At 36.3% G+C, this 13872-nt stretch overlaps 1 protein-coding gene and 1 long non-coding RNA gene across 2 annotated transcripts in view; one reads left to right on the top strand and one right to left on the bottom strand.

Moving 5' to 3' along the window:
- LOC129769040 (uncharacterized) overlaps positions 1-11107 on the bottom strand; it is a 38992-nt gene extending 27885 nt beyond the window's left edge. The window contains exon 1 of the long non-coding RNA XR_008741797.1: positions 10943-11107. This is a non-coding gene — a long non-coding RNA (uncharacterized LOC129769040). The remainder of the gene's footprint in view (positions 1-10942) is intronic.
- On the top strand, positions 10803-12395 carry LOC129769037 (regulator of microtubule dynamics protein 1-like). Its single transcript, XM_055771043.1, has 4 exons — positions 10803-10897; positions 11228-11524; positions 11589-12139; positions 12202-12395. The coding sequence occupies exons 2-4, from the start codon at positions 11432-11434 to the stop codon at positions 12260-12262; spliced, it is 705 nt and encodes a 234-aa protein (XP_055627018.1). The 5' UTR covers positions 10803-10897; positions 11228-11431; the 3' UTR covers positions 12263-12395.
- The last annotated feature ends 1477 nt before the right edge of the window (positions 12396-13872 follow it).

Genomic DNA, 13872 nt, shown 5'->3' with positions numbered 1-13872 from the left:
GAATTCTCAGTGAATCTTTCAATTTGATGATTCATATGATGCGAACCTGTATCCAGAATGTCTCAAAACGGCTAAAGTAATACCAATATTCAAATCTGGCGACTCAGGCCAAACCCACAATTATCGGCCCATATCGACATTGTCGGTTTTCAACCAAATTTTTGAGAAGTTACTTATGAAACGTATCGTGAATTTCTTGGATAGACATAGTATACTGTACAACCTGCAATATGGGTTTCGTAACGGCAGTAGTACAACTGTGGCTGTAGTCGAACTTGTAAATCAGATTCTGGAAGACACAGATTCGAAAAAAATGGTGTGTGCCTTGTTCCTTGATTTAAAGAGGGCCTTCGACACTATCAATCATGACATTTTACTAAATAAATTAGATAAATATGGCATAAGAGGTATTGCTAACAGCATTATTCGTAGCTATTTGAAGAACGATTGCTTCAGGATTATTTCTCAGTTAATCTTCTCTCACTGAACTTACAAAAAACTAAGTACATGATCTTCCGCTTACCGAAAAAGTACTTCCTAAAGTACCAGTTTTAGCTATGAAAGCCGACATTGAAAAAGACTCATTCAAATACTTGGGGGTCTATCTAGACTCTACCTTATCTTGGGATGTCCACATAAACAAGGTCGCAAGTAAAGTAGCTTCTATGTGTGGAACTTTAAGACGTGTCAGTACTTTTTTCCCTCGATATGCCATGCTCTCTCTGTATTTTGCCCATATCCACTCACACTTGAGTTATTTGATCGTAACATGGGGTAGAGCTAGTAAATCAAAGCTAAAGAAACTCCAGGCTTTGCAAAACCGGCTCTCAAAATTATTTTCATATTTCCATTTTTATACCCATCGATCGGACTATACTCGAACTCATCCCGCAAAATATTGCCAGTCTTAGGTTTGTGTGAGGAACAAACCGTGATAATGGCTCACAGCATTCTACACAACCCAGGAATGTTACACAATCTAAATATTGATACGTCTCCTCGGATTCAGGCCACCATACAAGCCCATATTGCTTCCTTTATTCATGGATGTTTTTATTACTCTTCACCGATTTGTAGAACTCAATATTCATATATGCACATGAGTGATCTGATTTTACAATTTAATCGAAATCGACTTTTACACTCTTAAATTCGTTCGCCTTGTCGCGAAACAATGGTCAAAATAAGTCATCCGTATTTGTGGTTCAATTTACCTTCTATCTGATCGGCATAATTCCGGAAATAATTCTAAATTGTTGAAATTTCAATGAAAATTATTATTCGATTTCGTTTGGGTGCTAAATTTGTTTTGAATGTGTTTGAATGCTAAATTTTGCGTGTTTATTCCACCCGAAAAACCATTACTATTTTTGCTTCATAGAAATGGAACATGGAGACCAATGTTGTTTACGTCGAATTGCGTGGCAAGGTTGTCACATTTGCTCAACTCGATTGGACTTGAGCTTGAACAGAATGTAAAATTGCGCTTTTTCCATTCAACAGAATACAACCAACAATATGTGGGGACGAAAACGATCGAACTTCATTTTGTGTTTGAACACACGCGCAATGTCATGACAATGCATTGCGCTTTGGCCTGGCTATAACTAAAGCTGTGTCGGCGTTGCTCATGATAGTGTCTCGCAAGTGAATGTAGTATTCCTCGCACCGCTTTTGTTGATTGTGTAATAAGAATTGCAGTCGTTCAATCTCTACCTTCGCGTATATGTCGACCATAAATTGTTGGCACAGCTTACGATATCTTGAATTGGCGTTTCTTGACCATGTCAAATCACCATATGATAAACATAAAAATCCATCGAGCGCGCCCTCTGTTTGTTTCGTCGCATGTTCATAAATATTAAATCAAAATGAGAAATGATGTTCATAATGAATTAAGTATCTGTGACGGGGTCTCGTTGGTCTAATGTTTATGCAAGAGATTTTCCGTTAAAGAAACCCTTCTGACTTGCACTGTAGTCACGCGTATTCCATTCCAGAATACATTGAAGGCGTATTGTTCGTCATAGAAATATCAACTATTTACTAATAAAAATGACGCAAGTAGTACTACGTTGAGAAGGCAAACCTTGGGAACGTTAGTGCCATTGAAGAAGAACATAGCGAGGGTCGTATGAACGGTCGTATGAACGCAATTCCAGATTATTGTTTTTTTTCTATCTATATTATAGTGATTTTCAACTCATTTGGCTGGTTCGTCACTTTTACTTCCATTTTTGGAAGAATGTCGGGAGTGAGAATTGAACTCGTGACCTTCAGCGTGAGAGGCATGAATGTCAGATTATTGTTTTTTCTTCGCATTAAATTTCTCGTGTCACCGTGCTATCATGATTCCAGCAGCGCTTGTGCTTTGGATCTACACACGTGCTCTCCAGCTGATGTTTTATCAGGGTTGATGGCAATAGCGTGATTGTCATTTTGTAATCCGAGCAAATGTGATTTGAAGAATTTCGATAACTCATTGTGCTCATTCAAAAAGGCTTCCAGCTCGTCGGAGATGCTCCCTGATTTAGATGAATTGATGTTACTTGTGTATTTGTGGATGTTCAATGAAGCGGGCGTTACGCCATCAGTCATTGAACAACTTAAATGAATTCGTTCTGTTGAAAAAACGAACAACGGTTAAATTATTAGAATATTTTTGACACAAAAATAATAAAATCGCAATTAAAAATAGGGAATTGGGGTCAACATTTAAGGTTATATGTATGGTATGAAGTCAAATTTTTGAAAAAAAATATCCAGATCTTTTTTTCTGCATAGAGCCACCCTATTCGGTATTAAATGTATGGTTATCGGTATCCTACCGGTATCATATATAGTTTACAACCATTCTCATACCTACCAAGTATTTTGAGTATAATTTAATCAAAATCGGTCGAGCCGTTGCGGAGGAGTTCGGTAACAAATACCGTGACACGAGATTTTTATATATTATATATATATATATATAGTAGATGAGATTGGCACTCTTGCCCCGTACTGGAAAAATACAAGCCAAAACATCATTTTTGTAAATGAAACATTTTCATAGTAAACATAACTTTTGAACAATTTGATGCATATCTACACCTAAATAGGAGTATAAAGGAACAAACCAGCAAAAAAAATGGAAAAAATATAACAAAAGAGCATTGAAAAACGCGTATTAGCTTAAGGTGGCACTCTTGCCCCGGGCTCCCCTACATGGCCAAAAAACGTGCTCGATCTCATGATACTCTTGACCACCATAGCATTAATCGTTAGTAGCAAAATCTATGCGAGAGATGCGTATTTAGCATTGAATCATTGGACATCAATCATAGGCAGGGTTGCCAATTATAATTTTCAAAAATCAAGATGAATGGAAATAAAAATTCGGATTGTTCATTTTGAGTTGACTGGAAAGTTCATGCCGATTTCTTGGAAAACAAAAACATCATTTTTATAGGCAAACATAAATTTATTCAATTTTATACGCACAATTTAGTTCCACAAGCTCTCGCCATCTTTCACGCAGCCTAAACATTATATCCTCCCAGAATATGTTTGCTTTCTCGCCGGAAACTGGTCAAGGATTCGTTTCACAAATGCAATCGAGGTGCAGTCCATTTAAGATTTTTCGGCCAAACTGTGTGGCACTGCCACAATCACTGATTCCTGATTCCACTGATTTAAAAAAAATTGAAAATGAAAAAAAGACGGGTGGGTAATGTCGGGGACATAACCGGAGTGACGTAGGACTATACAAAGGGGACAGCTTTTGTTAAATATATATTTTAAATATATTGTTTTATTTTCTTCTCCTACGTGAATACCTACCTATCTACCTGAAAAATGGATTAGTTTACTGTTTACTCTTTATGAATATGTTGATGGTTCTGAAAAGAACCTTTGGTGTTGTGTTTTTGTTATCACTCGATATTCCCATCTTGTTCGGTTAAACCTTTCTGTTTAGCGATTGCATTTGCCACTCGCCACAGCTTTCACAGTTGGAAAATTTCTTCCCATCCAGCTTGTGACATATTGTACAATAAATTACAATCAATGGCACGTCGCATTACCACCACTCAGTATCGGATTGGAGGTAATTTTAACCTGTAATTGAACATTTGCGATGACAGTGGTACAGTGTCGACTTTCAATGTGGGGTCATAATTTGGACCCCGAACTCTATGTTTACAAAAATGTCCAACTAAATATGTCGCATTACAGGTCCGTCCAATTGGCTAAATGTCGAGATAAGTGTAAATTACTGTACTTTCAATCTAGAAGCAATTTAAGAATTGGTGAAAATCAATAAGCTCAGAACAACTGCCAAATTCACATACTCATCATATCCTGGCAAACAAATTATGAAAAAATCAATTTGTGTTCTATTATTATTTTGGATATTGTTTTAGAAAGCATTGAACTGTATTTCCTAAACTCTTTTTTGGAAGGTTTAATGGCCCTGAAAAGCGCCTTGTTTTATGGAATGGTTCCAATTTAGAATACTTAGTACTCGTGGTTTCGAAAAAAAAACCATTTCGAACGCCCTCGATGCTGCCTTGTTCTGGATTTGCCATCAAAGCAGTTTGTACAAAGAACAAACTTTTTTCTTCTGCTACCTGATGCCGTTTTGCGATTGCGTTTGCCACTCGCCACTCGCTGCAACTGCCTGTTGTCTTGATGTCCACCGGACCGAATGTGTTCTGTTCCGAATGCGGGTTTTATTATCGTCGCGAGCAACTTTGCCGGCTAACTCGATCACTTCGGCGGCCGAAACTATATAACGCCGGCTAGGTGGACTGGTGCACTGGTACTAACGCGCTCGGCCTAGCTACCCTTGCGGGGAACTCCAGATCAACACGGTTCGAGCGGGATTTTGCCTTTCCCTTCACTTTTCCTCCTTTGCCATATCCAACCATGGCTGTTTGTGTTGGTTTGTTGATGTGTTGTGATGCGAACCGATGTGGTGTATGGTTTGAATGAGAATGATCGTTACGGCAGCGGAGCGGGGATTTTTAAGCTGACTGGCTGGCTCGAGAATTACGCATGTGTGAGACTGCGACCAATGTTTCGTTAATTTTTTTCTTTTTCCTTTCCAATCATGCTTCATTCTATTTCGCTGCTGCTCTGGTTGCCCGTTTTGGTCGGTATGATTTGAGGAGCACAAAATGGACCAATCAAAAGTGGGCACATAGTGCATTTTGACAATGATTGATATTTCACAATTATTCAATTATTTATCTCAAGAAAAATGAAATGTTATTCGTTATGATAGATGCGTAGATATATTTCCTATCAATTGATGCAAAAACCTTTGCGATCTGTTAAGAAATGCTCGAGTTATAAGCGTTCCAAATCTTGCATTTTTTCCTACTTGTTCAGTGCCTAGATTTCCATTTCACCCCCTATATCTTCCGGTTAGACGTAGTCCTACGTCAAAATTTCAAAAGGTTTTCTTTTATACTTAGAGAACTTGCAGTCCTCGCAATTTTTAATAAAGTTTTTTATTTTGCTCAGCAAAATAAAGGGAAATACACGGATCTCTTTACTTCCTCGCCATGAGAAGGATTATTAGGTGGTGCAGATGGCAGAATTTTCTAGCTAAGTGTGCGTGATATCATGCGCTGTCATAGCTACTTTTCACATTGTGACGTCGATATTTGTGATTACATTCAATTACCTCCACAATCCATGTGAAAACGCTTTTTCTCGGCAAGTTTTTTTTGACGTGGGACTACGTCTAACCGGATTATATGGGGGGTAAAATGAAAACCTAAACGCAGAGCATACAGGAAAAAATGAAAGATTTCAAATGCTTATAACTCGAACATTTCTTACTGTGTCGGAGAGATGTTTGCATCAATTGATAGGGAATATTTCTACGCATCTATCGGAATTAATAAAATGGTGTTTATCATTAGATAAACAATTGAATAACTGTAAAATGTTAAGCGTTATCTAAGCGCCCAAACTACCTCGTTTTGATTGGTCCGATGTGCGGTTTCCCCAACACAGCCATCGTAACCAAGCAGCCTTGGGGAAATTGGCATTGCAAATACATGTAAGTCGGGGGTATTTTTGTTCCGACTGAAATGTGTTTCTCCAACACAGACTTCAAATCCATGGAGCGTGGGGAAATTGGCATTGGCATTGCATTGACATTGCAAATTCAAACAAGTCGGGGGCACTTTTGTTCCGACTTTCCCCAACACAGACGTAGAACCAAGGTGTCTGGGGAAATCGGTTTTGCAAATAAATGCAAACTGCGAGTACTTTTGTATTCGGCTTGCATTTGTGCATGCTAGAATGTGTTTCCTGAACACGGTATAAGTTGAAGTTGTGGATTCATGCAAGCCGGGGATACTTTTGCACCCGCATGTTTTTTTTTGCACTCCGAAAAGTGTTTTCCTAACACGGATTACAAAAACGGGTACGAACACAACGCTTTGGCTCGGTTATTCAAGATTGCATTGAAGGATATGCCTTCATATCTTCTACTCACTGAATTTCTGGCACTGAGTACCTGAACTTCATCAAATCAAACAAATTCGCGGTTCGAAAAGTACGTACACTTGAGAGATGCTAACTTCAGAGGAAAATGTAAAATAAAATATTCGTTTGATAATTCTTCCGTTCGCATATTTTGTCCTAGACATCATACGAAACGTAAAAGGACTTGTAACGAAGAACATAATCTATCACAATGCACAGTGGTCCAAAAGTGCAAAAACGTGATCGTGAGGGATTTCTCCAAAACGGTTAATTTTACGTATATGATGTCTTCGGAGAAGTTTTAAAGTACAACGAGGGCCACCTTTTGAGGGCTGCCATTTTGAAATGAATCCCCCTAAAAGTGAGATCCCAAATCCATTTTTTCAGCTTAAGAGATAGGAAGTTGGTGTCTTCATAAAAATTATAGCTCTTATCAAAACAAACAGTTTTGCTGAAAACATCAACTTTCTATCTATTCAGGTAAAAAAGATATGGGACATTTTTGGTGAAAAGTACCAAAAAATTATATTTTCGTCCTAACTTTTCCTCTTGATTTTTTACAATTTTACAATGTTTAGAGAACTTTTTTGTCTAGTCAAAACACACATTTTTAACGCACGTTGTTTTTTTCTATTTCTTATATATTTGGAGATATTGGAGTTTTTATGTTAAAATTGACCTATTTTTGAACTAGGATATTTCATAAAGGGGCAGATTGGGGCAGACCAAACCGGTTACAAATTAAAGTACAAGCAAAATGCTGCAAAACCACACTTCAAGTGTCTGTATCCACCTTTATCCTCAAAAGTTACACTTAATTTAAAGGAAGGCCTCCATTCTGTTAAAAAAAATATGTTATATTGAATATAGTTGTTTTGTATACATCTATATAATATTTTTCTAAAAAATATCATTTAGACAATGACTTCAGTTTTTTCGATTACATGAGCAAAGCTAAGGCAGGTTTCTTTAAATATTAAATAAAACATATAATGATCTTTTTAATTGCTTTTATTAGGATGAAAACTCGTCACTTTACACATTATTTTAATTTTTTCTTAAGAAAAAGTTTCAACCTACCCTTAACCATTTTTTTTAGTTCAGGATACTGTTAACCCGCAGTCTTCTCGGGGTTAAAAGGGGAAATGATGAGAAAGGAAAGGAAAAAGGAATTTATTCTGCGTTAACCTGTTTTTGCTTTATTCGTTTTCACAATCATCAGAGTCGGAATCCGAACTAGAACTTGTTGTAATAAACTGCATTTTTTTCGAGAACTTTTTCTAATGTTCGGTTATGTTTCTTCCAAAGTCGGCTAAAATATTTGCAAGTATTGGATAAATATTTTTCAATTTCCGGTACAATGTCAGGTGTCAATGTCGTATCTATTCCAAAATGTTCGGACACTTCTTCTATCAGGTCAATCATGTTAACATTTTTATCACCATTGCCATTGTTTCAAAGCATAAACACTTGTTGATAATTCATTTTTCCTGTAGATATTTGTTAAGAATATTCTATTATTACGTTATTATTATGTTATGTTTTGTTATGTTATGTTATTACTATTACAGTGCACTGTAATAGTAATAACATATTTTTTTAACAGGATAACGTAGATGGAGGCCTTCCTTTAAATTAAGTGTAACTTTTGAGGATAAAGGTGGATACAGACACTTGAAGTGTGGTTTTGCAGCATTTTGCTTGTACTTTAATTTGTAATCGGTTTGGTCTGCCCCAATCTGCCCCTTTATGAAATATCCTTATTTCAAAAATAGGTCAATTTTAACATAAAAACTCCAATATCTTCAAATATATAAGAGATAGAAAAAAAAACAACGTGCGTCAAAAATGTGTGTTTTGACTAGGCAAAAAAGTTCTCTAAACTTTGTAAAATTGTAAAAAATCAAGAGGCAAAGTTAAGACGAAAATATGATTTTTTGGTGCTTTTCACCAAAAATGTCCCATAACTTTTTTACCTGAATAGATAGAAAGTTGATGTCTTCAGCAAAATTGTTTGTTTTGATAAGAGCTATATTTTTTATGAAGACACCAACTTCCTATCTCGTAAGCTGAAAAAAATGGATTTTGGATCTCACTTTTAGGGGGATTCATTTCAGAATGACAGCCCTCAAAAGGTGGCCCTCGTTGTACTTTAAAACTTCTCCGAAGACATCATATACGTAAAATTAACCGTTTTGGAGAAATCCCTCACGATCACGTTTTTGCACTTTTGGACCACTGTGCAATGCATGAATTGATCTTACATGGAATTTATCTCTTTACTCACAAAGCAAATATATTAAATTTGATTGAATTCGGAAGTTGTTTTATTCAATCAATACAAACAAATGATTGCTAAGCTAAGCTGGTCTCACGTCAACTTTGCGGTTATATCATAGATATAACCCACCTTTTTTTATCAATTAAAAACAGATTTTTTCGTGGAGTTCCCACTGAATATGGGCATAATGTGACAGTGTGTAGTGGATATTTGTGAAATGATGTTTGAAAAGATAAATAAAAGTGATATTTTTGTGTGTCATTTTCACTCCCTCATCTTCATAGAAACGAACAAATTTTCGTTATTTTCGCGGTGATATGATGATATTTAGAAGGCTCCCAGTACCGGTGTATGTGATTTGAGACAAATAGTATACAATTAAGCAACATTTCATTGAAAATTCTGCTATTTTTGAGGACTAAGAATACGACTGTTCTCTGGACGTTTTTGCTCCTTAAACAGTACAATTATCAACTATTAAAAAAGTTTGATCTCGTTTTGTTCTCGAGTTATTAATTCTACAGCTTTAGAACTGAATTTGAAAACAAATGGGTGGGTTATATCTATGACATAGCCGCAAGGTTGACGTAGGACTACCTTAGCTTAGCAATCATTTGTTTGTATTGATTAAATTTTTGATTGAATGAAACCGAATTTCCGAATTCAAATGAATTCAATATATTTGCTTTGTGAGTAAAAAGATTGTATAATGCCATGTGAGGTCAATTCACGCATTGTGATAGATTATGTTCTTCGTTGCAAGTAAATTTAATGACAGCCCTTTTACGTTTGGTATGATGACATATTGGTTTTGAAGTCTGTGTTAGACAAACACATTTCAGTCGGAACAAAAACTTCAAGTTATTTAAATATTGTTTCGTCTCTTCCATATACATTCCATATTGAATGCGAATAACGACAGCACTATATTTTGTTTATCGATACAAATGTACTCTGCCTAATGCTCCACCTCATATGTACCTCATCGACTTCCTCGTAAGCTAGTTTGTAGTTGTGAGCTTTTCGTATAAATTCTTGTTGATCAGTACCTGAAACGATGTCTGGTAACAGAATGTTAGAATATTGTACTTGTATTTATTGTATTTGTTATAGCTTCGGTGGATAATCTTGTCGCATTATCTAGTGGAGCAAAAATGCTCCAAAAATATTCGTTGCGTTTATGATTCGTTCACAAATGCAATGGGAGATGCATTCCATTCAAGATTTTTCGGCCAAATTGTGTGGCACTGGTACATTCACTGATTCCTGCCGTTTCATTTGTTCATCAGAATCTTTTCTTCTTCCAAAAGCGACTGACTTGGATGATCATCCTTGAAGTCAGATTCTGGAGTGTGTAGAAAAAAAATTATAGCATTATCCTCATTGTTCATTTATGCAATTTGCTAAATTTTTTAAATTTATTTTTAATATTGCGATGCGAAAATTTTATTGAATCTCATCGCAGGTGAAATGAATGCACTTTCAGAATAAAATTTATAAATGAAACTTGACTTTTCCGTATCCAATGTGTATGTGTATTTTATGAAATGAAAGAAAAAGCAAATGATTAAGTAAGAATAAAGACTTCATGTTTTACTCTTTAAAAAACGTTAAGTAATTTTTTATTTATTCAAAATAAATATAACTATTTAAAACTGCATTCAAGATAAAATATCTTTCGTTCACGCCAAATTCAAGCTTTAATAAATGTCGACATTGTATCTCCAAAAACGTGAATTACTTCGGAATAGATTAAATGTTATTCTAAATAAATGTATATTCTATTCTACTTTTATGATAGTTATCACTACCACCCAGGAAAACTTTGTATATTTATTACACATAATTTTCATTCAGATAAAGTGAAATGTACAAAAATCAGGATGAATCATCAGGATCATTTCAGAAAAATCAGTCAAATTGAGTATTTGTCAGAATATCGGGAACGTGCCGAAAAGTCTGAGAAATCCTGAAAAATCAGGAAGGTTGGCATTCCTGATTATAGGTGGACATAGTTCTAATAAAATCTCTATCAAGGTCTAACTCTTTAAACCAGGCTTTCGTTGAAACTTTAGGAATAATAGTATATAGCCATTTTCCAAGATCATTTTGTTCCATTGGTTTTGCCAACTGGTGAGTGACTACTATTGGGAAATGGAGAAAAAAAGTGTAGCCTACCTGTGACATTACGTTTTTTTTCTCTGCGGTCATTTCTGTTGCACTTATTTCTTTTGCGATTTTTACCGGTCTTTTTTTGTCATGTTTGCACTCCATTTTTAGTTCTTTATCGCGTTATTTTTGCTATACGTGGCAACACTCAATTCCGCGGTTAATCGGGAATCTGCTGCACTTATAAAGTTTCGTTAAGAATCTTATGCATGATTATGACTAAGATAGATTAGTATGATTGCATTTTGCATAGTTGCATCGTGTTGATAATGTTTTATTAACATACAACTACAGAATAAAGCAATCTACCACCGAAGGAAAGCACGTATTCAGTAGAGCTGGGAGATAAGAGTGCGATTCGCAACATGCGCTTATTGCTCTGGATGGTCAGTTCATTGAGGAACCAGACCGTGTACAGACGTTGATGTAGAGATCGGCTCAATAGCTGAACTAACTTATTGTACCGGTGTCAATTTAACTATTGAAATATAAGAAAACATGTCACAACTCAACGAGATCATCGTTATAGTTGATCGTCTATTCGATGAGTGCAAATTTGAGGATACTTGTGCGTTGCTCAAACGACACGTAGTAAGTAGCAACAACCACAGTACACTATTGTTAGAAATAAGGGAACAATTCTTTCTTCCTACAGGAACCTCCACAGTACGAAATTCAATGGCGTCTCGCACGAGCAATCTACAGCGTCTACAAAGAGCATCAACAAACGGACAAAAAACGTGCCGATGCGTTGATCCATGAGGGCTATGAGGTTGCATCTAAGATGATGGAAATAGCACCGAATGCTGCAAACTCTCATCGATTTTATGCAACCTTTCTTCTAGAGCAAACGACCCTCGAAGGTCCCCAGCAGGCGATCCGGATCACGACAAAAGCTCTTGACCACATTAAGACCGCCAAGCGGTTAGATCCAGGGGATCCGTTTGTATGGTTAATGGAAGGTGTACTCTACGGAAAACTAGCTTCACTGCCGTGGCTCGAGAAGAAATTTATTCAAATGTTCAATCGTGAATTGGTGCAACCGACGCTCGAAGATGCGCTCGAGTGTTTACTGAAGGCGGAACAGTTGAGGCCAAACTTTTTGGTTTTGAACAACTTTTTGATCGGGAAAATTTACTACGATATGAAGGAATACGGGAAGGCTAAGGTGTACCTAGGCTTGGTGGCTAATTTAGATCCAGTCAGGTAGACTCGCATTTATTCCGTGAAATGATCAAAGATGTCTGCAATGTCTTTTCTGTTTACAGGACGGCTGATGAAAGGAATGGTAAAGAAATGGCGGTGAAAATGTTGAAGAAGTTGCAGTGATAGATTGTAGATATTTGTGGTATTGCGTCATTTTGTATCTGATATGTTCAATAGAGGATCAACCAATTCAATTTATATTGCACAGTTTACATTTTGTGAAATATAATATATACTGGGAATTTGTAATTTAAAATCTTCCCGCTAAACTTTTTTTTAAGTTGGTAATACGCCTGGCGGAATCGCGTGACATACGTGACAATTGTCATCTCATCTCACACGCCACGTCTTTTTCAGTATATGTCAAAAAGTTGAAGCGTAAACAACATAGTTTTTGACGTAGGATTATGTTTTTCGGAAATGTATTGGGGTACAAATTGAAAATCGAAAACCGAGCCCATCGTGAAAATTGTCCAATTTCAAACGCTCATTGCTCAGTCATTTCGTGATGGATTGATGAAATTGTTGCGTCAATCGATTTAGGCACTCCATAACAATTTTTTATATTGAATAAAATAATATATATATCATGAAACTAACTTTCGAACAATTGAAAAATCTCAACCCGTACCTTAACGGAAATACCCACTTCTGGATTGGTCGAAATTGACGACACATGCAGCGGTTCCCTAACAGAGACATCAAAACCAAGCTGCATGGGGGAAATCGGCATTGCAAATACATGAAAGTAGGAGGAGCTTTTGTTGCCACCGAAATATGTTCCCTAACAGAGACAACAAAATCAAGCTGCCTGGGGGAAATCGACATTGCAAACGGAGACGAATGAATCGTAAGATTCAAAGTCGTCGTGAACAAAGAAAAAGAAGAAGAAGAACATTTCAAATACCGAGATGTGTTCCCTAACAGAGACATAAAAACCAAGGTGCCCGGGGGAAATCGGCATTGCAAGTATATGCAAGTCGGGGGCATTTTTATAGTGTAAGTAAGGTGAGTGCTACGATTAGTTCTAGCAAATAAAATTTCAATTTGGAACTTTAATGTTGGTTGCTTCGTGAAATTCCATATCAATGACCGATCGTGTAATGTGAAAAATTTAGCACAAGTGTAAGTAGAAAATTGTATATAGTAGGTAGCAGTTGTGTTAAAAATGACTTGAAATACGAAACGATTTATTTCAATTTTCATAAATAAAAACCGAGGTGTGTTCCCGCTCGAGAACTGGTCGTTCAGTTTAAGCTGTCTGTTTTGTTGTGTTCATTTTCAACAAAGGAAATTTCATACGGCGAGAAAAATTGGAAAAGTGAAGAAATATTCGAAAAAGTGATTTCTCATATGCTCTACATACGAGGTATGGCTATTAAATAACGAGACTGGTTACGAAAACGGGTTGTATTTTAAAAATTACGGCACAACGATATGTTCCCCTTCAATATACTCCCCTTCGCTCCCCACACACCTTTCCATACGTTTTGACGTAGAACTACGTCTTTAATTAAGGGTGCCAAATCGAAAAACATGTCACGTTTTTATGAAATAAAGTTAAGGTTAATAACTATTTTTGCCGTGAACGGATTCTGGCGATTTACATACCAAACGAATCGGAAATTCCCTACGATTTGTTTTATATGCTATACATTACAATCCCATAATCTGTATATGGTTTAAATTGATGAAAATTGGAAGCATTCCTATTTCCTCATGCATTTATCCTA

Source organism: Toxorhynchites rutilus, chromosome 2 (genome assembly GCF_029784135.1).
Source record: "Toxorhynchites rutilus septentrionalis strain SRP chromosome 2, ASM2978413v1, whole genome shotgun sequence".
Taxonomy (NCBI): domain Eukaryota; kingdom Metazoa; phylum Arthropoda; class Insecta; order Diptera; family Culicidae; genus Toxorhynchites; species Toxorhynchites rutilus.
This window is presented reverse-complemented; position numbering and strand designations above follow the sequence as displayed.

Bases quoted from the DNA above. Each gene is read 5' to 3' on its own strand.
- LOC129769037 (XM_055771043.1), top strand. From the start codon at position 11,432: ATGTCACAACTCAACGAGATCATCGTTATAGTTGATCGTCTATTCGAT. The intron at 11,525-11,588 runs GTAAGTAGCAAC...TTCTTCCTACAG, and splicing joins CGTTGCTCAAACGACACGTA to GAACCTCCACAGTACGAAAT. The intron at 12,140-12,201 runs GTAGACTCGCAT...TTCTGTTTACAG, and splicing joins GCTAATTTAGATCCAGTCAG to GACGGCTGATGAAAGGAATG.